Source organism: Melozone crissalis, unplaced genomic scaffold, assembly GCF_028551555.1.
Source record: "Melozone crissalis strain CALT ecotype California unplaced genomic scaffold, PUWL_Pcris_2 ptg000045l_1, whole genome shotgun sequence".
In the NCBI taxonomy this organism is placed as follows: domain Eukaryota; kingdom Metazoa; phylum Chordata; class Aves; order Passeriformes; family Passerellidae; genus Melozone; species Melozone crissalis.
In genome coordinates this window covers 11,277,736-11,303,764 of record NW_026535823.1, presented here as the reverse complement: position 1 = coordinate 11,303,764, position 26,029 = coordinate 11,277,736, and the positions used below count along the sequence as shown (strand labels likewise).

Below are 26,029 nucleotides of genomic sequence, written 5' to 3'. Positions count from 1 at the left end.
ATGCTAAGGATACAAAGCCCCAAGCAATTTCATTTACTTCAGTGGGAGTTGCAAATACTGGCTGCTAAAACACAGCCAAAAATTACCACAGAATGAGGACTGGGAAAGCAAGTACTTGAAACCTAGGACAATCCCCAAGCTAAGGTTATTGCTACAACATTCAGTTCTTTTTGGTGCACATCTATACGGTTTATTATTAGTTAATCTATGTCCTGTGAGGTGTGTAGGATGTGTAGTGAAGCCAAAACAATATTGGTTTGGAGAAGTTAATATTTGTAATTTCCTGACTTTTGAATATTTCATTTTTCAGCCCCAGTAATGCACTAATATTGTTTTATGTGTTTAATATATAATTGGCTTGAATTTTTTTCATCTTTTCAACTGTTGATATGATGATTAGCTTCTGGAGGAAGAGTGAAAAGAATGACGTTTTTTCTTTGGCCCAGTACCACAGAATCTATTTTATGCACTTTTTCATTACAGTGTTACTATGTTGGTGAGGAAAACTTGGTGTAGGTGGGAATTTGGCTGCTCAGTGCCTCTCAGATGAATGAGACTTGGAAGCCTCTCAAGGACGATGTTATTTTTATTTCCTTTCCAAACTCGAGGGAAGCACTCGAAGATTGAAAGCTTTTTCTGTGTGTTTACAGCACGGTGCGTTTGCTCCAGCCATCCCTGCTGCACCAGCTCTTCAGCAGTTTGGGACAGTGTTTGTTTAGCACTCGATAAAACAAAAAGCGAAGCAGATTACAGCAGGTTGAATTAACATTTATGACCTTTAGCACGAAAAGCTCCCCTTTCCTGCTGCGCATGAAGAACGTGAAAGAGCCGCTAGGATGTGTCAGTGCCCTCACGGGCCGGACCCATCCCGTGAGCGGTTTGAGCAGTGGGTGCAGGTGCCCGTGAGGGGACACCTGACGGTGCCCACGCGCTGCCCTGGCCCACCCGCCGGGGCTCGGGCCGGCTCCGCAGCGCACCTGCCGCGGAGGGCACGGACTGCCGCCCTCCCCCGCCGCCCTCAGGTGACACCAGCCCCGGCGGCTCCCCGGGCCGCCGCGGAGCTTCCTGGTTCCCAGAAGGTGCCGGAGCGGCTGCAACAGGAACTGAGAGACGGGGGAGGAGGCGGTGCCGCGCTCCGCCGCAGTCGCGGCCCGAGCCGGGGGAGCGGAGCGGAGCAGCCATGGGCCGCCGCCCGCCGCTGCGCTGAGCCGCCCCCGCCGCCCAGCGCTCCGCGGCCGGCGCTGCCCCTTCGCCCCTGCCGGGCGGGGCGCTTGTCCCTGGGGGCGCCGGGGCCGCCGCCGGGGCCCGCGATGTGACCATGGACAGCAGGTTCAAGTGAGTGCTGTGTTCGCGGGGCCGCGGCGGGGCTGTGGGGCGCGGCGGGCCGGGCCGAGCCGAGCCCCCGCGGAGGACAGGCGGCGAGCAGGCCCCGTGGCTGCCCCGGTCCGCCGGGCCCGGCGGGCGGGGACGGGAGGAGGGGGAGCCCACTCGGCGGGAGCGTGCGAGGGGCCGGGCGCGTCCGCCGCGGCCGCTGAGTGACAGCGGGAAGGGCGGGCGGGAGGCGGCGGGGCCGGAGCCGGGGCGAGGCGGGACCCGCAGCACGGGGGGAGCGGCGGCGCCCCCCGACCCGGCCCGCGGCGGCGGAGAGGAGGAGGAGAAGGAGGCGGCCGCAGCCCCGCCGGCCGCTCCCCCGCCCCACGCCGCCTCCCGGCCCCGCGGCGGCCCCGGCATCGCCCGGCGGTGCGGGGGACGCGCTCGGCAGCCGCCCGCCCGGCCGGGCAGAGGCCCCGGCGCCGGTCGGGCTGTGCCCGGTGAACGGGGCCTGTGCGGGGGTGGCAGCACGGTCCCGAGGCCGCCGGGCCCAGCAGAGCTGCCCGCAGTGCCCCTGCCCGCCGCGGGCCGAGGCTGTGACAGACATCCCTTTAGGAGGTCACAGAATTGTCAGGGTAGGGAGGGAGCTCTGCAGATCATCCAGTCCTCTCGCCTTGCCAAGGCAGGGCCATGTAGAGCAGGTGACACAGGAACACTTCCAGGTGGGTTTGGAACGTCTCCAGGGGAAGACTCAACGACCGTCCTTGGGCAGTTTGTTCACTGCTCTGCCGCCCTCAGTATGTAAAGAACTTCCTCACGTTCAGGTGAAACTGCTTGTGTTTTGGCTTGTGGCCATGGTGGTTGCGGACCACCCTTCTGTCATTACGGCCTGGCCGGTGCAGAAGAGGTTCTTGGGGTGTTCGGGAGCACTGCCGTCCGGGCTGCCCTCCGGCAGCGGCCGCCTGCTCCCGTGACATTGAAAGTGACAAGATGTTACACATGGGTTTCGGCAATTGACAAACACTCCGTGTCTGGACGCTCTGAGCAGGCTGGCACCGCGGAGCTGGCAGGGAAACGAGAGACGAGAGACAGGCTCACAATTCTCAGATTAGTTTGACACATTTTTGACACTTCTGAATGTAGTGGGATGTGAAGAGTAAACTTAGAAACATTTTCCTGCAAAAGCAGTTTTAGAGTACTACAGTGAAAGACAGAAGGCAGTACTACTTCAAAGACCTTTTTTTGAGTGTAACTCATCTAGGAGTTGAGTTAGAAGCGCTTATTTGGTGATTGTAACACAGACGGATTCACATTAAAAAACCCCAGCCTGAGAGGATAAACCGAAGGCCTAAGCTAGAGCAATGTCATGGAGAGATGTCATTTTTTTCAAATGAAGGATTTTTGTGGTTCAGTTTTCTAGGTGACTCAACCAAGCCTTATCAGTTTCATTCTGAACCTGCTCATCAGCTAGAGGAACAATGGACAGTTTAACACCAGATTAAATCTCCAATATCCTGCATTTACGGCTGCTGTAACTCAGACCAGAATTTCATCTCGTATACCCAGGATCAGTAGATAAAGGATTTCCCCAAAAAAATGCTTTAAAATGCAAGGGAAGAGTGTGATATGGGCAGGTTATGTCTTCATAATCTGAATTAGAGTATAATTGTGTATCTCAATTGATGATGGTGCTGAGGTCAGTGAAACCATGTACTGAATCAATTAATTTGTGACAGCTGAGTTTTTCCCTGGCTCAGCCTTTGGATTTCATTCAATACTTTATTTAAAGAAACAACAATGTTTTAATTTGCTGTATGCTTTATGTGAAGCATTCTAGAAACCTGGAACCAAGTCTTTTTTTTTTTTCCTACACTTAAATCTCCAGCTGATTTCAGTGGGAGTGTTACACAAGACAGGAGTTCCACTGTGAGCCTTTTATGTGGTTAAATAGATAATTGATATGGGTGCGGTTATACCGCTTGTTTTTAATATAAATAGCAGTGTGCTTGGTAGGCAGAGAGGGGTGGGTGGCGTGGTAATGGCATTTAGGCCCGTTTCGATGAATATGTAGTTTGGGATTAGGTTGAGTGTTAATTGCTGTTGGCACACGCAGTTTGTTATTATCATCAGGTGGAAGAGGCGCCGGCCGTCACGCGCAGCTGCCCTTGATGGCTACTGCAGATAGGGAGGCTCCTCTTCCTGGCCAGCTCGGGCTTGTGGCCATCCCCACTTCGTGCCCTCGTGTTGGCTCGCAGTGAATCACGCCTGAGGTTCAGCCTTTAGAGGCCCAGCTGGCGATCAATATCTGCTGAAAGAGGAAGCCGAACGAGTCTCGGCCTTGGAGTGGTAATCAGGTGCATTTAAAGGACAGCGGCTAAACGCAGGGCGTTTAAATGGAAGTCTAATGATGGGCTATTCCTACTTAGTAGAAATTAGACATAGCTTTAGAAAAGGCTGCCTGTGACTCCATTAATGTTGCAGATGGATTGATTGATAAGGAGCTTAGTAGCTCTTTTTTCTTAACTGTTATATGAGGTATGGTGAAGCGACTTAAAAGCTATTTGATATATAAGGCAGTGACAATAAAATGTAAATAAGTCACACAGTTTAGCTTGTTTATCTTTCTTATTCCTTTCTTAAGGCTGTAAAGGGAAATGTGACTTTTTGGTTCTTCCTTAGAACTGAGTACTAATTTTGTTTTAATAATATTTTAATTCTATTTATTATTCTACAAAAAGAATGGAAAGACTATAACAGTAGAAATAAGATCTGTAATATGTATATGATAATTGGTTGTGTTTGTTTCTTCTAGGGAAAATCCAGAACGTACCTTTGATTTGGTACTGAAAGTAAAATGCCAAGCTTCAGAAAACGAAGGTAATACACTGTGCCTATGATATTTATATAGAGAAATGAGAGCTGGAAAAAAATACTTGGCGTGCCAGTCTAGTGTTATTTTGTACTTTGAATTGCTTTTGGGCTGAGATTGTGTTAGAATGTGCCTATGATTAGTTTTTTGCTTTTTAAAATCTATTACTTTGTAGTTGTTGTGGGGTTTTGTTATGTTTTCATTTTAGCTGTTGTAAAAATATTTTTGTTCTTCGTGACATATTTGCAAACCTTGAAGTGTATTTTCTACTCTTAAAATGTTGATTTTTGTGTAAGATTTCATTTTAGAAGAGCAATTGACTTCTGTCTATGAGGGGAATGTTAATTTTGATCAGCGTGATAGAGAGAAAGTAAGTTATTTTTGTGAAAAAAATAGGAAGAGACTTTCTTTGTAGGTCATGTTTGGCAGCTGCCCTGGTTTGCTGCACCATACAAACAGCAGTGAGAGCTGCCTTGAGCTTGTATCAGCCGTCACTTTCACATCTCTATAAACATGAGGTAAAAGAGATGTAGTAGTGCAAGAGTTGTCTGAGAGAGGCTTTTTCCCCTCCCCTTGGGTAAAAAGAAGATGGGCTTTCCAGTACTGAAATTAAAGTGACCTCTTGAAAGTCCACTGGGGGAACTGGGTTCATGTTCTTATCCGAGGTTGTTGGCCTTACAAAAGCAAAGGGAGAGGAGGAGTCTTGTCAGGGTTGTATTGTAGTCATGTTAGTCTGTGACAGCTGTGTCTTAATCACAACTATAAAAACAATAAACTACATCTTAAAACAGACTATATTTCTTGTCCTACTGTGCTAATGGATACTGTTTCCAGAGTTTACTACTTTAACAAGTAAGAGGCCTGTAGAGGTTTATAGCCTCAAACTATTCCTTGTTTTTTTTTTATATTTCAGACAGCGTTTCTGTAGTGAGTTGTCAGAATGTGCCTAATGTGTTGGGGAAAAAAACCCTTTTTGTTGAAGCTAAACAATTGTGGGCCTTCAAGTCTTTTAATTATTTTTGTTGCCAGCCAGCACCCTCCAGTTTATTGCCTGCTTTTTTGATTTAGTGTTGGTATTGTCATAGTTCGGCAAATCAGGTGGACTTTCCTAACTATGATCATAGTTGTGGCTTGGATCACATGTGCAGCTTTTGCCTTAGTGATTTCATACATGATGTCTGGAAACCCTATTTAGCTACTTGACTTTGGATCTGCTCCTCCTTGCATTGTGTTTTTAGTCTCTGCCCCCACCCAATATCCCTTCCTGGGGGCCTGTTCATATCTTGGCTTAGGCCTGGCTTCAGGCTGCAAATTCTATTCCCTTTCTTCCTTTCCCCCCTGAGAGCTAGACTGTTGGTAATCCTTCCAGGTCTTCATCTTGAAATCTTAAACAGTGTGGGCTTTTTCCTTCTGTGATTAGAACATGGATCTATATCCTTTTAATTCCTTTTATCTTCTGTTTAACTTCTCATTTTTCTTGTGCATCTTTCTGCCACTGCTGCCATAAGAAACCACTTCTCATTGCTTGCAGCTCTGTTAATGACTGACTGCCTACACCTGAATTTTGGTCCTAGGCACTTCCCTTGTCTCTCTTGCTTGGTAGTTTTGCTGTTTATTACTTGTCCTCATGGAGAGAAGCATTATTAAGACATCTGTGTGTCTCCTTGCACTGTGACACAAGTTAATGTGGGGACTGTTTGTGGTTGCACTCCCTGCTATTCCCCCTTTTGTTACAATTGCCTCTGTGCTCTGTGGGCTCAGTTGCTCTTGGTTCATGGGGTGGCCAAAGACAGGAAGGGGGTTTGTTACCAGTAATATTTTGGAGTCTGCAGTGTGTAACTGGTGAGAGACTCAAGGGTCTTTAGCTGGCCTGTAGCTTGTGTTAATTCTTGCATGCATCCAGATCAGGACAAAAGTACAGTCTCCTTTTGCCAATCTAACAGTGCTGGCTGAATATTCCAGTTACCATCCTGTTGTACTTGGTGACCCATCTGGGATTTGTTTTAATGTCTTTCATATCATATCTAATTCAGATAACAAACTCACTCCAGTGAGGGCTTGACATCGTATTTACATATGGTATTATGAGCACAGTGATGTATCAAATTAATATATCTGAATGTTAAAGTTATCTAAAGGAAATTCACAAGGGACAAAAGTGTATTGTCTTCAGTGCCACTTTAGAAATGGAGCACAGGGCTTGTCATGCAAAACAGGGAGCTTTCAAGGTTGGTTTATTATAAGGCCTAACAAATTTGACAGTTACCCTGTATTGTAGGTCTTGCCTTTAAATAGATTTTCATGCTAGGATAATCTTTTGAATATATCATACTTGAAAACACGATCCATTCACCTGGTTCTTTGCTCATGCCTCTTTTTCTTATGAAAGAGATTTGTGTTTAAATAGGGGCTTTCTCCCTCGCATCCCATCTGCTCCTTGTACTTGATCCTGAAGCTATGTCAGGACTGAATTTGTGACATCACTGTCACCAGTGTTGCCGTGGAAATATCACAGCCACAAAATTATGATCTCCCTGCATGAGTGAGCAGCAGGAGAAGCCGACTTAGGAGCGAGGAAGACCTTAATGTGACCTGTGTATCTCTAAGCTTTTTCTTTTCAAGCTTTGCTGTAGTCTCTGTTCTCCTGTATTTTAATTTCCCTGTGCCAATGTATAACTGTTCTAACAAATCAAAATGGAGGTGGCCGTACTGCATGTGGAGCTCTTAGCAAGATGTTTTTATGAGGATTCTGCATGCCTGTAACAGTCTGACATGATAAAGAATTTTGCTGTTAAAATTGTTTAATGCTTTTGTAAAAGTATTTTTTCAGAACTTCTTAATTACAACATAGCTCTCCAGGAATGTCAGTTTTTCAGACTTTACATTGTCCTAGGACTGTTCCAACTGTAAAGGATCATACATTCATGAAATGGAGCAGCATATAATTTCTTACATGTGTTAAGAAATTTGTTCTTCAATTATTCCACTAATTATTTTCAACAGAGGTGAACCCTTTACATTGAGTAGAACCCAAAGAGATTTCATCTAAGTTAGTATGAATTTATCACTTCATGTTTGGTAGGTAGCTCTTGAATTGGTTACAGGCTCAGTTGTGCTAGCATGTACTTATTTATAGGCGGATCAAAATTTTGTTTCCCACTGGATACATGGTTTCTGGATTTTTTGTGATTTAAGAGTAGCTTACATACTTGAAGAATATTTGTTACTCTGTTTTAAACTACAAGAATGCATAGTAGCATTGCTAGAACAGTGATCTTCCAACTCTTTCCTAAGACAGGAGAGTTAAAAAAAGGATATTCTCTACCTAAATATTCTCATAATTCCCTCAACAGTTTAGGATAAATGCTTACTTTATTTTTAGAGTAAATCTCCAAAGAGGAGACAAAACCCTTAAAACCAACATGAGATTGTAGCCCAGATCATAACTTTGGGTCCTTTGCAGTGCTGAGGATAGCAAACATCAATTAGTAACTAGTTGATGTGACAGCTTTTACTTAGGAAAATTCATAACCCATTTCTTGCAAGACTTTTGAGATGAATTAGCTTCTGTTCAGCAGCGTTTGCTAAGTGACTGGGACAGAAGTGCTAAGCTATTCTAACAGCCTGGTATTTGCTAATTGTGTATTTGGCTTGCAATGTGAGTAGCACCTTACAGAAAAACAAGTTTTACACTGCCTTCCAGGCAGTTGCATATTTTTGTAATTCTTTTCTGTGTTATTCCTTAATGAACAGTGAACAAGAAATAGCAAAAATGTGTGCTCCATTTAATATCAGCAGCAGGCCTTCTGTATTAAATTTTCACTTACAGACCCATAGGGCAGCTTGATAACAGATACTATCAAAACTGGTCTGTTATTTTAAGGACAAGAATTTCTCTTTGGCTTTAGGGTGAAAAGCTTTTTGCACTTTGAGCTGAGTCACCCTTACTGGGTATCAGGAGTGAAGCAGTGGTTCAGTTGTCCCAAGTGCACAATCTTACATAAGGCTATTGCTCAACAGCTGCACCTACAGCAGCTTTACTCTCCTCCTGGAACTCTTTTGTCCCTTGAAAATTACACTGCAGCTGGCACTGGAAGATGAGTTGGAGCCTAGGAATTGTCTGAATAAAGCTGTCTGGAGCAATTTTTTTTTTTTTTGTCGTCCAGATCCTTCTATCATGAAAAGTAAATTGAATTTCTGAAAGGTTGATGTTTCTGAACTTTTCCACAGGACATGTCCCAGTGAATAGTGCCATTGTAATCTCTGTGAGGAGTGTATGTTTATCTGTGTATCTATGAGCACACAAGCATGCACAGGTTGTACATACACACCTCTAAGTCTGAGCAGTGGGTTTGAGTTAAATGGGTAGAGAGGAAGCTGGCAATTTAACTCAGTCTATAATTTTTATATCCTGTGCATTGATTCTGTTAAAATTGGATTGCAGATGCAAAAGGCAGTGCAGATACAGCAGCCAGCAGTAGAAAAGCAATGTGCAACAGCTTCTGTGAACATAAAGTTTTCAGTGTTTCTGTCCACAGTTTGCTGAGAAGATGACTCAGACTGGTTTCAGTGTGGTTAAGAGAGTGCTGTCTGCTATACCTTCTTTTTCTTTGATTATAGCACATTAAAAAAAACAACAGAAAGGCTCCTTAGAGGCTACAGGTAAATCCAGAAAAGTCAACTACTGAATTGTGGTTTGGGTCTGAAGCAGTCCTGACTGTTAAAGTTTTACTTGAAAACCCTTTTAATGTACCAGTTCATTTTCTGTCTAATCTAAGAATAATTGTTGGAACACCCTTGAAACTTGGTTTCTTTGTCTCTATTGCTTTTTTAAATGCTAAGAAGTCTTATATAGCTCTAGGGCTAGACAATGTGATTTCCAGAGAAGGTGCTAAATAGTTTGTTGAATTGCATGAATAACTCCTATAGTTTATTTTGCTTCTGCCAGAATGATAGTAAATCTTAGTGATGTGTGATCTCCAAATGATTTTTCTTTAAAGGGCCTTATATTCATTAAATTTTCAAGAAAAAGCCACAAATCCAGTTTAATTGTGTGTTTGGTAGAGTTAAAAACTGTATGCATTAAGTCCAGGAATTAGTTTAGAAATGCAAAGTTCTTTGTATGAGGTTTGATTGCTCTCTGTTAAGGTATTAACAAAGTATGTAAATCCAGAAAGGCCCCAGTTCCAAAACCAAGTTTACTGCAGTTGCTAGTTTTGTCCAAGGGTAATCTGTCTTGCTTTGGTAAGGTTTAGATTTAGAGTCTTCCAAAGCTGCCCATAGGTTGTGGACAGAGCAAGCAGCACTTTTTCTTCTGTTTTTTCTTCACTCTAGAGAGTTGTTTGTTAACCACATTCTCTGAGCCACTGGGTGTAACATGCTGATCAAGACAACTTCTTTCCTCTGCTCTACATTTTTTTGTACAGCATCTCTTGAACCCGATGAAAAAGATAATTCTATCAGAGTAACACATGAGGAAGTCTGCAGGGTTTTTTTTTAAGAGCAATAAAAACTTTTGATGCAGTGGTTGTATACTGCTAACCTTTTTCCCTGTTGGTTTTAGCTGGAAGGGTACTAAAGTGCTGGCCCACAGAAAATTAGGTTTCTCTGCTTTTTTAAAACATGCTCTGTTCTTCAGGTGACTGTGGAGAGCAACTATATGTTGCTATGAACTAGAAAAGCTTTCTTAAAGTATCTAATTTATGTGTATATTTTAGTCTCAAACACTGTGTTAACATATTAAAATTTAATTTTTCAATTGGTAAAATGTCATTTGACAGCGTTGGATATCTGCTTATAGTCTTAGCTTGGATGCAGTTTTTGTGTATTAGGAAAAAGAATTGTTTTTATATTCTTCAGAAGTTTTATTGAGTTTAACATCCGATCCCCTGCCCTGACTCAGTAACTCATATGTTATCTAGGTTAGTGCTACTTCCCTCTGGTGGTTTCTTGCTTTTCTGTTGAAATTTCAAAGCTAAAAACGACATTTAATCTAGCCTGGTTTCTCTATAGGATTGACTGATGAAGAGAAGAAAATATCAGTCTTTTGTTGAGGGTTGTGTAAATGCTTTAAATACAGAAGCAGGTAGTATATGAAAAGCAGGTGGAGCATCACTTGCGTCCTATAGACAAAACCAAGGAATATGAGCCAGAGTTTGGCTGAAGTTCTCTAGTGTACAAACACTAAGCATAGCTGTAAATCCTTCATAAATTATCATCTTTAAACCCTGCACTTGTAGCTAAATGAGTAATTTCATTGTGTTCAAATTTCTGGCATTTAATTGGAAAGCCCCTGAGGGTATGAACAATGTCTTCTGTATGTTTGGACTGTCACTAGCACAGAGTGGGTGTTTGAAAATTATGAACAACAAAACCAATTAAGACAAGAATTATTCTGCATCTAAGATAAAGATGGGCATTTTGATGCTTTTTACCTTTTCCTCATTTTCTTCAGAGACTGAGAAATGCAGTGTAGTCTCTACAGCTTTTAGCTTCTCCACAGATGCAAAAATGTGGAGAAAAATGTTGCCACTTTTTAGTGTCTCATTTCCTACAGATCTTTTTTTTTTCCCACCAACCTCCAGAGATTCTTGGATGTATGTGTAATTTGGAGGTGGGTGCAGATATGTGTGTGTAGGAGGGGAAGGGGTGAGAGCTGCTGAAGAATAGGTCAAGAAAGCCCTTTCTCCTATCTCGCCTGCATTCTTTACCGGGGTGAAGAGACCTCAGTGGGGAGGGTCGACCCTGCTCCCCAGCGGCCAGGGGACAGTCCTGGGAGGAGTGGCAGGCTCTGCTCTGCTGCAGAGATTCCAGCTGCAGGGCTGTGGGGGCAGGCTCTGTGCTACCACTGCTGCTAGAGATGAAGTGTTCCCCTGCAGGCACTGGCCCGGCTGTGTCAGTTTTTCATGTAGTGCCATATGTCACTTTCAGCCGTGTGATCAGGTTTTGGGCAGTGAAATTAAAAGGGAAAAACTTGATGAGTTAAGGGATACAAATATTAAGTTGGTATAAAAAGGATTTTATATAAATTTGAGTAGAATTAACCAACTAGTATTAGTATAACTAAATATAAGTTGAAAACAGCAATGTGTGTAATGCAGTCAATCAGTATGAAAGTTGACGTTCTTGTGCTTTTTTCAAATTTAATTTTAGTTTCGTTTTAGCACTTCACTATTTGAGATGGCTGCCTGGGGGATAGTTTGTGGGCTTTTAAATTGCTTGCATTCAGAAGTGTTAAGAGTTTGCATATTTTCCTAAGCTAATGTCAGCATGCTTCAGCCCTCCCACACACTGAACAGCCAGCCCATCGTACACAGAGATTTATCTTTCTTCAATGGGGTATTTTATGCTGCTTCCTCTCTATATATAATGTTATGACTTTAATTTTTTTTTTAATATATGGAGGATTTAAAATCTGCTGAAAAAACTTTGAAAACTGGTTCAACTTCCAAGGTTTAAAATGCTTTTTTTGCAAAGCTGTAAAACACTTCTGTCTATCACTAATTTGAAGAGGCTGAAGTGTAGGGTTTCCTGTCTGGTTAACAAAAATAGTTTTTTAGTTCTTTTTCCTTTGCCACTGAAGATATTATCTGGAGAATGGCAGATACGTGTACATGCATATGCTCATCATCTAAGCGTTGAAATAGATACTTCTGTATATAAATAAAACAAAACATGATCAGGGCTACAAAGGGAAGAGTTACACAAATTTTTGTGAAGGACTTAAAAACCCCTGAAGCCAAGTAAAATAAGTGCTGGTTTTATTCCTTAAAGTAATGTAGTAAGAGTGATTTGAGCCTAGCATTGCTTTGGAACTAATATGTTAAGAATCTACGTTTTTTCATGGCAGGCTGATGTGTGGTAATTCCAAGATCCTGATAAAAACATGATATTTACAGGCAAATACTTAGGGTAGAAGATTCTATCTGACTGCCAGATAGAGTAAAAAAATGCTGAGAACATTAACTTCTGATATTTGCCTTTAATATTTTTCCATGTATTTTGGAGAATTGTACCTTTGTGCTTAGAACTGAATAATTTGGATGACCAAAGACTTTTTATGTTTTGCGAATCTGGTTTAGGAGAAAATTTTAGAACTTAGTACTAAACTTTATTTGGGAAAAAGAAGAGAAAAAGCAGAAGTTAAAAAAAAAGGCCTGAACAAGATTTTGGGTGTGGTATCTGTGCTTCCTGCACTGCGAAAGCCAAGGCAGCAGTTTACAGTCATACTGTGTTCCTTTACAAAATTCTTAATCCTTGTTTGGAAGGTTTTGTCCAAGTGTTAAATCCTTAATTAGAAACAAGGTTTGAACAACGCCCTTAGATTATGTTTCCTGAATCTGGTTTCTTTATGCATTTGAATGGGTATTCAGATGTAGATTGAAAACTAGCTAAAATTAAAAACTTGTGTCTGAAAAGAGCATATTGGTTAGGGTTTCTATGGGACACATTTTTAAAACTTCCTTAACTAATGGCAAGTTTGATCATCATAGAGGCATAATCATCATAACCAAGGTATTTTTCTGTAAGTGGTTTAACACTGCATTGTTCCTTAAACTCAGAACCATAGAATGACACAAATACTTCCTGTGCATCTGACTTTAGATGCTGTTCAATATCAAGGGTTTTATTTGTTGCACCACTCGAACCTGTATTAGAGCACATATAAGTATTGTTGTGTTGCCATTGTGTGGATGGGGTGAAATGTTTGCTTTTGGGAGGAGGCAGTTCTTTTGCTGTGTCAAAGGGCTGGCTAAATGCAAAAATCTCTTTAGTAGTTAAATACTGGATGCTAAATATTAAATTTAACTGTATTGAGATAGTTGCACTTGACACAGAGAAGTCATGCTGATAATGATTATAGGCACAGCATTATTTCCTTCAGAAGTTACAAAGAAAAGCTTAACATTTTAAGGCAGCTGTTTCCAGGAATGAAATTGAGTTATTACGGAACAGTGATACTTTTTATATCCTCACGTTAAGATGCAGTACATAAAAAAATAAGAGTAGTTTGTGCTGCATTGAATGTGTTTGTGTTCTGTTTAAATGCAAAATAAGAAAAAGTAGCACCATAAAGGTAAAGGACAAGGGTTGTGTGGTGCTTGCAAACTTACATAGAAATCTTTAAGTCTAGAATGAATTTGAAATAATGGAGTGAAACCACTGTGCCTTTAGAGTGTCAAGAGGGAAACAGTTACTGTAGTGTAGTCTTGCTGGCAGGAGCTGATCCTTTATTCATCCTGTTCCCATCTTCTGGAGGTCCTTTGGCTCCTAAGCTGTGTTTGCTGTTTGTGTTTCACTTCAAAAAGCTGGCGCTGCTAAAAGCAAGAGGGAAGCATCCTTCCTGCTTCTGGTGGCACCTGGCAGGCTGGCTCTGTGGGCACGCTCACCATCCAGCTGCTGGGGCTGCCTCTGGAGCTGGCAGGAAATGTTCATTGTGCAGGTCACAGAGGGGAGGGACTGATGGGATTTTCATGCCATTCAATGTAGCATTGGCTGTTGATTCATCCCTTAGTGTTCATTTCCAGTATTTCAGGTTTGTTAAAGTAAATGTACTGCCACTTCAGGAAGCTGAACACAGCTAGGTATGCCCTTACTCTGTCCTACTATCTTCATGTTGGCTTTGTGTTGGAATCTGTTTGAGTTTTGTTAAACTCTTGTCCTGTTTTTGAAGGAATGGGTTCCACAACTGTGATGGTTTTTCCCAGTTTTTCTGTTCACAACAAAATTTACCTCTTGTCCTGTTTTTGAAGGAATGGGTTCCACAACTGTGATGGTTTTTCCCAGTTTTTCTGTTCACAACAAAATTTACCTCCTAAGAAAAAACCTGCGTACTCAAAGTTAGATCCCTGTCACCTGTGGGCACTTTGAGGCATTGTAGATTTGGGAATAGATTAAATTTTCATTTTGTGTGAGCAAAATTCTGGCTAAAGACCACAATTGTATTAATTGGTATAATGCAATAATTCATAGAACTGAAAATAGTTAACAGCATTGTGACACAGCAGAGGAAATTCTGATGAATTTTGTGTCCAGGAAAGACTTTTGCTGGTATTTGTCCTCCAGGTAACTTTTCCCTCTAAGAATACTGCCAGCTTAACAAGAACTTCAGTTTCCTTGTAGCTGATCAACTTTGGTTGTCACATAGAGGAGTCTGTGATGTCAGTGGTCCTGTGCCAGGACAAGTAAAGCTCCCTGACACCGAAACTGAGTTAGGTGAGGTTCTGAGCGTTCAGTTTCAGTTTCAATCAGGCATTTCAATTGGTGCATTTGAGCAAACCTGTTTTAGATTCTGGGAATGGGCATGTTGCATGCAATGTGTTTCCATCTGCTTAACCTGGGTTTGGAGCCCTCTAGTACCTTACTAGTTCTAGTCTAAAATTGCTTTTACAATTGTCAGGCAAAAAAAAAAGTCAGAACTAGCAAGTGTAATTAATAAGTAAGGAATTTATAAAGAATTTTTTTTTTGTCTTGATATAATATGCTGTATTATACAAAGAATGATTTGAAGGAAATATTCTTTTGCGCTCTGGTTGTGATGTTAGAAATCAATACTATGACACTGCTTGACCAAAAACCACTTCAGATGACCATCCCTTAAGTGCCTAGGGGAAAACATTTTTCACTGGCAAAAAAAATTTAGTAAACTAAAGCCTATTTAAACTGTGTGGCAGCTAATGATGGTGACTCGCTTATTTTTAAATGAACAATTTTGTGTGATCTTACTGGACACTGACAAATACAGCAGACTGTCATTGATAGTACCTGTGAGGTCCTGCAGTCCTTAGAGGGAATTTGCATTGTGTTTTCAGCAGTGAGCAAAGCATAAATCATCTCAGCTCCTGGTATTGGGGAAAGGGATGAAGGACAGGGTAAACCAGATCAAACAATAATAAAACTAAATGACCAGAATTTCCAGTGGAAATGAAATAGGATGAATTTTGGAAATAAAAAGTTAGTGAATTGTGTTGGCTGTGGTCAGCAGAGCTCTTGCAGCCAGTAAATCCATGATCCCAAGCACTTGCTCTGTAATTGCTGGGGAGCATGGACTTGGTCTCTGCTTATATATGATCTGCTTTGTGCAGTTTGTATAGATGAGGAAGATCTGAAACTACAGTGGGCGTTGGAGCTCTAAAATGAGAGAAATACTTTGCTTCCAGCCCAAAATTAGTTCAGTCTGGGGGTTTGCCTGACCCTCCTGATGTGGGTTTACATGTCTCAGCTTTGAAACGCTGATTTTCTCTGCATTTCCCAGAAAACTTTGTGGTAACAACATTTGCTGTAAGAGAATCCATCTGTGTGGCTTCTCCTATCTTGGTGTTTGGGATAGTGATGCTTTCTGTGGCTGTTGGACCTTCATAAACTGGAAAATACTGTGTCGTAATCTGTGTGAAAATAAGGATACCTTGTTATGAAATGTTCTCTGCAAAAGGAGAGTACCCAGTAGAAATTTTAGCTTTCTGGTGAAAAGGGGTTGTATACTTCATACGCTCTCCAACTTTTAAAATATTCAACATCCCATCTAAAAGGAGAGAGAAGTACTGACTGTAAAAATTGGAATGTGTATTCAGTCACTTCACCAGTAAGATGTGGCCTAGGATTGCAGAATGATCTACGCATTCAGCAGTTAAGATTCTCATTAATAACTTTAGTAAAAGAGCCTGGAATTAATTCAACTCAGGAAAGTTGCAGAGGTGCTCCTTACAGCTGTGCTGTAGCATGGATTTAGAGCCAATCTGTGTAAAGTAAATATATACCCTTAGTAGATGCAGTTCTGGATTTCTGCTGAGAACATAACTGGGGTCTGTATGAACCCAAATCAGAATTTCTCAGATTATGTCCTAGGAACATAATGGGATTTTATGATCTGATAAAAGAGCATTGTTTGTTTTGTGTCTCACCATGTACACTCCTCCTTTTATCTTAAACAAGGAAACTTGATACTGGCATGTAGTACTGGGGGACTTCTGCTACTGAAGTTCTGCTTCTGTGTATCTTAACACTAGAAATTATTCATCTAAGCATGACCAGTATGTTTTAATTGTCAGCACATCTTGAAATATTCATCTTTCAGGGAGCAAGACAAAAGTTTTGCTAGGACAGAAAGTGCCAGAACAGCATAAACAATATTTGCAAACAATGTGATGTTTGGAAACGCTTTGTATGCAGAGAGATGAAAGTGAGTTTGGTCTTTTCTTTCTTCGCTTTGTTTTAAGAGCTATATTTAGTTAATGTTGCTTTGGGTATGTAGACCAGTATATATTACTTAGCATAGGAGTTGGTATAGCAGCTTTGTGCTTGTGCATTGAACACAATGCAAATCATGAAACAGATACAGATTGCTTAATTTGAGATAAATGTTCAAAGTTAAGTGTGAAAGTGCCTTTCTATTAATCAATGTTCCAGAATCTAATTTTTTTTTCTTTTTAAGTCATGGCAGTATATATTAAATTAATATATTTAATAGGAATGTTAGAAGTTCTATCATGTTTGTAAGCCAAAAAAAATTATAGTGTATGTTATCTTAAATTAATATTCTTTTCAGAGAGCAATACTGATCCATTACAAGAAAATAGTATGTTTTGAAAACCAAAGAAACCAAATTTGAAATATATATCAATTGTTATAAAGTTTAATTATCATGTCATGCTCATACATGGTCCACCAACATTTATGGATGCTTTTATTTAACTTCACAGGGTATTAACTAGATGTACTGGAATATTGCAAATATGCAGGGTTAGGCAGAGACAGTTTTTGGCCAAGAGTGATCAGTGTTTTCAACTTCATTAGGTTCTTCTTAAGAAAGCGTTTACTACAGAGCTACATTGGAAAATGGTGTTTTGTTGAGATCTGCTAATTGACTCCTCTAATCTGAAATTCTTAAAACATTCTAATAAAATTTTTAGTTGTCATAAGGTAAAATATTTGAGCAGTGAAACAAGAATTCTTTCATATGTAGCTGTGTTAGAAGTGATGGGCATTGATAGGATGCACAGATGTGGAGGTAAAATCTGCTTTATGTACAATGAACTGCAATCCTTCCCTGTGGAATTATCTGTGCTTAGAAAACTGATCACATGCACTAAAGATAAGGTAGTTCAAAACACAGTGTTGTATAGGATACCAGCCAAGTCTGGTCTTGAATAGTGCTAAGTCAACAAAGAAAAGCACTTTATAAACAATAGATGAAATATCTTCCCAACTTGTGGCAAGATAGCTCAGTAGTTATTAATAGGTTACAAAATCTTTCAGCTCTGGAGTATGTTTACAGAGCTCTGATATTTTCTTCCTTCTTCTGGTGAGTGTCCTGTATTGTCTTTGCTTCCTCCTTTGCATGTATGATATTTATGTTTTCATTTGACTTAGCAGTGCTAAGGGAAAAGGATGAAAATACCCCCAACATTTTAAGGGCCATACATAATCCTTAAACCTTATTGGATTTTGCCTTGTTCGGCCAAACAGGGAATGGCTCCACAAAGGTAAAACACATCCTCTGCTTTAGTAGGAAGTGCAAGTACCAGTGACTGTGAAGGGAAATGTCAAAAGCCTGGATCATGGTGCTGAAAGCTTGGCTGATGCTTCCCTGTGGGCCACATCAAGGAGCTTTACTGCCAATAAGTGTCCATTAGGCAACTTCTGCGAAAAACCACAGGTCTTTGAATAGCATTTTGCAGGAAGTGGGTGCTTCAATATCTTTAAGTAAATGACTAATACCGAGCACAGTGCATTTCTTGGCACTACTTCTTTGGTGGTAGTGGGAAGTGTTGCTGTCAGGTTGTTCTGCAACCTGTCTGTCCACAGGCAGAAGGGAGAAAGCAAAAGCTCTCTCAATTACAGAAGCTGTGTTGGTGGAATTGAAGTAAAAGTGAGTGGATGAGCAGTCCTGAAACTGCCCCAAAGATGATGACGTGTACATGCTGGAAATGAAGATATAATTGCATTATAGAGAAATTACATAATTTTTCAAAGTGCTAGCTTTTCTTGTGTCTGGAGTAGGACAGTCCCAGTGTTGCTTTGCTTCTCTAAACTTGTCCTGCCTGAGAGAGCTGGCCCAGCAGAGCTGGTGGATGTCTGTGCCTGTCACAGGGTGCAGGGCTCCCCAGAGAGCAGCAAGGAGACATGCAAACAAAATCCAGTGACCAAGGGCTGATTTCAGGGGGGGGAGCAGATTAGGACTTTGCTTCTGTGTTGCATCACTTCTCATGTCTTTGTTTTTAGAGGGGAGGATCTTGCTGAACTCTGTTCTTGGAGTTCAAGGTACCGCACAGATGTGTTACACTTAAGATAAGAGACTTCATTTGATTTCTTTCTTTTTACTCAAGAAAAGCAATATGCATAGAGTAGTGAAGTGGACTGTGAGTCTGCTTCAGTTCAGGCTGAAAATTCTGTCACATTTGTAATGAGCTTTTAGAATTTCAGGGCATCTCATAATTGTTTCTGTTAATAGCAGATTGGTATTGCTTTCTGTGGAAGCAGATTTGAAAACAATCCATGTTTTAAAGAACCATAAAAAAGGAATGAATGTGCTATGAAACTTATGAATGGATGAATCTGTTCTGAGCTTCCTTTTTGTTGCCAAAGTCTTCCTGTATATTTAGCAAAGAAAAAAACAAATGCTGAAGTTTATGTTCTGGTTTTTTTAAAAAAACAAGCTGAGAATCTATTGACTGTCATTCCAAAAGCAAAAGAAAGAAGTTATGTATTCACTTACCCTTTATTGGAACCTTTTTTGGGGAAAAAAATGAACAGTTTATAATCCGAATTCTCTTAAGTAATTTGCAAGTGTTACTGGAGGATTATAATCAGTAACCTTTGTCTTAAACTTAGCTGCTGGGCTTTGTAGTACTTGAAATGAATCATACATTGTACAATGGCTTAAAATCTTACTCATTTGTAAGTAGATCTATAACTCCCATATTTTGAAGGAGTTTTAGTAATGGAATAATTGAGATTGAAGTGACTTGTGTCCAAAGTGATGGTAGACAAGTGATTATTTGTGTATTTGTTGGTGTTAAGAGGGAGTTTAGATGTACCTTTGTGTGTAGTTCACTTTTCTTCGTTAGCCGCTTCTAGACTAGAGCGTATTGCATAATTGTTAGATGTTCATTTTACTATATCCTTGAAGGTCAGGAATGAGAAATAGTTTAAGTGTAAGAACAAGATGGTAAACAAGAGCACATAGATGAAGACAAAGGTAAACCAAGTCATCTATGCTGGGTGGTTCTTAAATATGTGTTGTGTTTTATGTATTTGGTTTATAACTGTCTGTAAAAGAAATTTTTCATGGTACATCAGAAACGAGATTTCAATATCTTGCTCAGTGTCTTAATGAAGCAACCCCTTATCACAGTGCAGTTGGTTCCCTGTTTTTCTGTCTTCTTGTTTTTGGGTTTAATTTTGGGTGCAAGTGTGTGTGTCGGAGGAATTGTGACTGAGGCTGTTTGTTAAGAAGATGCTCTATAACTGGAAGAACAACAAAAATGTATTCTTAAATTAGACTTCTGTGTTAAAAATTTAGCTTGCTGAAGTTTTGTGCACAAAGAAGGGTGTTGCTTATCAGGGCAAATACAGATTCAGGAATTTTACTCACTGCAGGTGAGTTATGTGTGCACTTTTTGATGTTTAATGCATACATGATCCCTATGTGAAGGCACGTTCTCTTTCACAAAGCTGGTAAAACACTGGTTAATAAAACCAGCTGAAGTTAATCACAGCATGTGTTGCAGTTCAGTGCTTTGGTGGTATTGGCTAGCACAACCTGAAGCTGACTCAAATATCCAGGAAATATCTTCTGAGAGATGCTTAACTCTTCTTTCCAGATCTGACAGCTTAAAATAGGTCTGATGTTGCTGCAAGGAGCTCAGCGTGTGGTCTGTGGAAATAAGGCTGCCTGCTTGGAACAAAACACCTGAACCCTCAGTCTAAAATATGCACTGTGTGAAGCTCTTGCCTGCTTGTATCCCAGATTAAACCATTACCCATTTTTAGTGATCTCCAAAAGCATCAGGTCTCCCTTTTACAAGTGTGAAAATGTTCTGTCCTTCCTCATTGTGAATGAAAGGGGATCAGTCTGGCTAGGGAAGGGCCTGGAGGGCTGCCCCTATCACCTGCTCCATCCATTTGTGTCCCTAGCGAGACTGCATTCTTGTATTTCTAACTGAAAGAAAAATGGAAAATGTGTCAGAATAATGATTCTGGCCTTCAAGGCAGAGAGGAAAAACTGGGAGGAGGTTTTGCAGGAGCTCATTCCTCTCTCTGCCTGTGTGCAGCAGCTGGTGCTGCTGGGTGTAGGCACAGCAGGCTGTGTGCCACTGCCCAAAAACTGCCTTGATGGCTGTCACCATCATTGCTCCTGCATGGGTACCCATGGTCACCCTGGCTTTGGAAGCTGCTGAACACAGACATTTTCTCTGAGTGAAATGTGGGCCCATCCTCCTGTGCAAACACACTGGGGTTTGAGCGCTCTTTGTACCCTTGGCCTCAGCAGCAATTTGGAGCAGTCCTGGTGGTGGCTGTGGTACAGAGTTTGTGAGCAGGTTGCTTCTCTTTGTTCCTTCTCATATGCTCCTGTTGACTCCCTTGGGTTATAGTTTTTGGGATTTAATCCCAAGAAATAGGGATTATTTATTTCCTTTTCTTCACTTGTTCCATAGGTGATGTTTTGCCCCCCCCCCCCCCCCCCCCGTAGAATTTATTGAATCTGTCCATGAGTAGATGCTTTTCCATACCCAAGTTATATTATTTTATATTTTTCTCTCAGTCTTTTTTGGGTTTTGAGGAGAGGGTGATCCAAGGTGGTGGTGTGCTGTGGATTTCTGCAGAAGCTACAGGAAGAATTTCAAAGTGTTCTGCTTTTTAAGTCTCTTACGCTAATATTTTTTGTCCTGTCAGTAACCTGGTGTAGAGCTAAAATTAATAACCATAAGACAATCAATTTCAATTATCATGTTCGTATTTCTTACTTCTCAGACATTTTGTCTTTCTGAAATCAGTTTGTGTGTATCCTCTCTGACATGCCTACATATGTGTGAAAATGTGCATCTCTTTGAATAATTCTTAGTCAATAGCTGACCTGCATAAGCAAGTTCTTTGGTACCATGAACAGAAATATAGTATTAGACCCTCTGTTGTTTTTCTTCTGTGGCAGCTGCATTGTTTTTGGGGGCTGACTTGGGTCCCTGTGAATCAGTGGTGAGCTTCAGAGAGTGCTGAGTCACCCCAGGGAAGATCTTGTGTGTGAGAAGGCAGATTGCAGTGGACCTGGAGCAGAAGTGTACCTGATCAGTGGTGCAGAAGGCAATCCTTTCCAATTTAAGTGCAGTAAATGATGTATTGCTGCGTTTTCAGTATCACTTCTGGAGATGGGTGGTAATTGGATGGGGTTAACACATGTTATCTCCAAGGAGAGGTAGTTCAGTGCAAGGCTGAGGGTGCCTATGCTCCAGTGGCAGTGCAGCAGGTATTTATTGCAGGCAGTGATCCAGTGTGCAGTTCATCTCTCCTTGGGAAGCAGGCCAGGCAGTCTTGGGAAAGATCACGGAACGAAAGCATCAGAAGTTGACTTAAGTACTTTTATAGCTAAAGAGATTAATACCCAGCAGTCTCTGGGTTTGACAGCTATGCTGTGTGGGGATTTTTTTTTAAGGGCATTACAAGGAACATTAAAATACTTCCTAAGCATGACTGACCTGTGTGGTATAGGGAGATGCTGCCATGTGCCTGATGTCAGAGGACAGAAGACAGAGAAGGTTCTTACCTTCTGATTTCTGCTTCCTTTGCAAATCCAACCTTGTTTGCCTGTTGAGAGAACTGAGGTTGTTGTTAGGCCCTTTCTGGATTGTTGCATTTGTGTCCAGACTCCCAAATCCTGTTGCTTTCTGCATGCTGTGGCCATGGCCAGGCACTGTGGGGTGCTGGTAAAGGATAAACATTGTTGTTTTTTTTTTTCCTGTTATGACAAGGATGATTTCACACTTTGTTGTTTGAGCACAAAACACGCTTTAAAAAAAAAACAAACAACCCCCCCCTCCAAAAAACCTAGCACACCCCCTCATGTTCCCCTAATCAATCAGCCTATGCCAGACAGTAATTTGTTTGCCTCTTATTTTGAGACACTCTGGCTCTCTTTTCAACACAGATTGGGGAAATTGATGAGAGAGATGCATTTCCTCAGCTGTGCCCGATTCCACTAGCAAAGCCCGGGGAATTCTTTCCAAGTACACACTCAAAAGAGGCCATAAGAATTCCAAGAAGATGCAAACATCACTTTTTCTGCAATAACAAATTATTTTCAGAGTTTCAAAATATATCCTATGCTTATTCAAACATTAAAATATTGCTCAGATCTGGATTTTTTTCCCTGGCTTGCTTGTTTTGTTTTTTTCTTTTTCTCAAGATGAAAGAATAGATTTTTATTAACCTAACTACTGTTAGTACATTTATTAATGTAAACTGTCCTGTTACTGTGGATTATTCATGCTACAGCAATGCAAGTGTTGCAAATAAACAAATTACAAGTCACTGCAATGTGGGGTTTTTTTGTTGTTGTTGTATTTGGTTTTTTCCCTTTTTTATTTGGGTTTTTTTCCCCTGGAAAATCTAATGGTTTGTTAGCCATCTAACTTTATGGATACCCTGTCTTGCTCACAGTTTTCCTTACAGGTCTTGTTTGATACAGCAAGGCATAAAATACTTGTGTTACCATACTTTTATTTTATTTACTGAAGATAACTGAGAGAGTAGGCAGTAGTGACTAAGCTTTCAGTTAATTTTGGAAGATACACTAAAGCAGAACTCGAGACATACAAAAAGAATTGTATCCATAGTGAGTATAAAATTAGGCTCTGCAAATATCCAGAATACTGTGTGCTTGGATATAATTTAATAATCTGTGTATTATTTTAAAGACACATATAAGCAATGGCTGCTTGCTTATAGAATGCATTTACTGACCCATGAGTTAATTGATCCCTATGACTACTTAAACCTCAGGGCTTTAAAAGTTTTTCTCTTATCTTTATGTTAAACAATGGAAAGTTTTACCGTATGTTCAAATAACGTCTTCATCAGGTTCACAACAGGATACCATAGTTAATTTTCAGTTGAGTGCTTTACAGGATTTTCTTTTTGCTGGCTGGTTGGGTGAAAGTCTAGACACTGAGAGACGAGGCGTTAGAGGGGCCTCACAATATAGTTATTGTGAATGGTAAGTAGGAGCAGCTTCCTCTGATGTACGGACTCCATGCCCAAACCAGTGGTACAAAGGCTTCAGGGGGATAGGGGCTAATCCGAATGCTGCACACTGTGAAAAATCTTTTATGGAAGGGGGAAAAACTTGCCTTGAAGGTGAGAGGTCAGCAGTTTAACCTCTGACTACAAAACAAGAGACCAGCGAAGAATGGGACGAACAAGGGGGAAAAATACTTCAAGCACTCCATTCTTTGTTTATCAGAAATGGGTCAAGCAAATGAGTGTCAGGAATGGTTACAGGAGTTCTGATGGGCTGCAAGGAAGTCTGAAGATGTGCTCTGGCTTAGTTGTGCATTGCTATGGAGTTTGGAGCTCACATAGTTCTCTCTTAAATGCTTGATAAAGGGATCCCCCAAGCAAAATGAGAGCCTGAAAAGCACAGGCACTCTGCTCTCTTCCTCCTTAGCCCATATTAGGTCCTTTTGTTATTAAAATTTTTTATTCTAATTTTCTTTTGTGTAGATTAACATCATTTAGTATTTGGCCTACCAACTCTTTGCCCTGTTTCTGGGCTGTTTTTTGAAATTTTTAAAGCATCACAGTAATCACACACTCACATGTGTTCAACAGGCAGTGAGATGGGTCTCCTTTAGCTAAAGCCATGGATCTTTGGGTGGTCAGGGCTATTGTACAACAGCAGGGGAGAGCTGTTTCCAATCTTTGTGCAAAGGGAATATGGAGGCTTTCCCCTCTGATCTCATTTTGGTATTATCAGTGCTGGGAATTTAGTCACAATCCAATTAGAATTGATGGAAGTTATGTTCACCAGTGGCTAAGCCTCCCATATTCTCAGGTTCCACCCTTTTGGACTAATGGGTTGTGCTGCTCTTGGCTCAGGCTGGGAGAAGATAGCAACAGTGATTAGTACACTTGGTGCACTAAAGCTCCCTGCTTGGCATACAGCCGTTCCTTGTGTTTCACTACATCCAGCCCATGAGAAGCACTGCTCACTTCCCTCCCGGCCTCTCCCAGCATGCAAAAAAGCAAAGAAGACACAATGCCTTGCTTGGGCACCTCTGGAACTTTTATACTTCACTGGACAGAGATGTATTGTGTATATGAGGTAAATTCCTCTTCCTGCTTCACACAAAGGGATTGAAGCTAGGCTTTGTTGTTGACCCTCTTCACATGTCATCTTCAAACACTTGCTTATGACCTGGACAGCTTTAGGCCATTTACATTCAGAGAAGTGATCAGGAACCAGCAGTGTTCCTCAGCAAGTCAGTGGCAGAGCCTCTCAGCACCTGGGGAAATAGATTTTGGTACAGGCTTGATTTTATTTGTACTTGGAAATAGCACAGTTTCAAACATTGTGCATCCTCTGACCTTTGCCTGAGTTTAATCTTCTGTTTCTCAATTTCACAGATACCCATCTTTCTTCTTTTTAAATATTTTAGGGGTAAATTCCTCAGAAAGGTGGTTCTAAGTATACTTCCATGATCTGCATGTGAATCCACATCTGCAAATAAAAAAAAAGAAAAAAAGACTTCATTTTTGTTGCATTCCGTAGGAACTCTGTTGGGTTCACTGATTTGAAAATACAGCATTTTAGAGGCGACCTCGTTAAACATAGAGTTGTTTATTATATAAATCATAAATGAAAGGCTTAGGATTGTGGCTGTTGCTGGAATTACCTGAACAGGTGATTTCTATAGCTATTAGTGAAAGTAAAATGAGGAACCCTATATACATATATATGATGTAGTCATTTTGCCTTGCTCCTAATAGGTTAGTTTTGTCACTTTATGAATTATGAACTTTTTGGTTTTCAAAATTTGATGGGACCAAATGGTGCTTTCAAGCTAAAGGGCTGACATTTTTGTCCTTGGGGAAGCATCAGAAGCTAAAATATTGATGCATTTTAGAGTAGGTACATTTCTATCAAAGTTGGGAAAATAAGAAAGAGAGAGTTTCCTGCCATAATTATTTCTTCTGCATTCTTGAAAAGGACTCTAAACCTCTTCTTTAATGGCCCTTTAAGATCACTGAGTCCACCCCTTAACCCAGCACTGCCACCTCCACCACTCCATCATGTTCCAAAGCACATCTACGTGTCTTGGAATACCTCTTAGGGATGGTGACCTCCTCACTTCACTGGGCAGCCTGTTCCAGTGCTTGACAACTTTTTCTATGAATAATTTTTTTTCTTAATATCCCGTCTAATCCTCCCCTGGTACAACTTGAGGCCATTTCCCTTTGTCCTATCTCTTTTCACCTGGGAGGAGAGACAGACTCCTTACTTGCTTACACCCTCCTGTCAGGCAGTTCTAGAGATCTTTAAGGTCTCCCCTGAGCCTCCTTTTCTCCAGGATAAACACCCCCAGCTGCTCCTGGTCAGGCCTGTGCTCCAGACCCTTCTCCAGCTCTGTTACCCTTCTCTGCACTTTCTCCAGCATCTCAATGCCCCTCCTGAAGTGAGTGGCCCAAACCAAACACAGAGTTCAAGGTGCTGCCTTGCCAGTGCTGAGTACAGGGGCCAATCCCTTCCCTGGTCCAGCTGGCCACACTATTCCTGATCCAGGCCAGGATGCCCTTGACCTTCTTGGCCACCTGTGCCCAGCGGCTCTTGTTCAGCCACTGTCAGCCAGCACTGCCGAG

The 26,029-nt window shown here is 41.2% G+C and overlaps 1 protein-coding gene across 2 annotated transcripts in view; it reads left to right on the top strand.

Moving 5' to 3' along the window:
• Positions 1–1,253: 1,253 nt before the first annotated feature.
• DENND1B (DENN domain containing 1B) overlaps positions 1,254–26,029 on the top strand; it is a 147,360-nt gene continuing 122,584 nt past the window's right edge. For both annotated transcript variants that reach the window (XM_054285843.1, XM_054285842.1), the window contains exons 1-2: positions 1,254–1,335; positions 4,124–4,188. In XM_054285843.1, the coding sequence (XP_054141818.1) occupies positions 1,319–1,335; positions 4,124–4,188 (82 nt within the window). In that variant the 5' untranslated portion in view covers positions 1,254–1,318. The remainder of the gene's footprint in view (positions 1,336–4,123; positions 4,189–26,029) is intronic.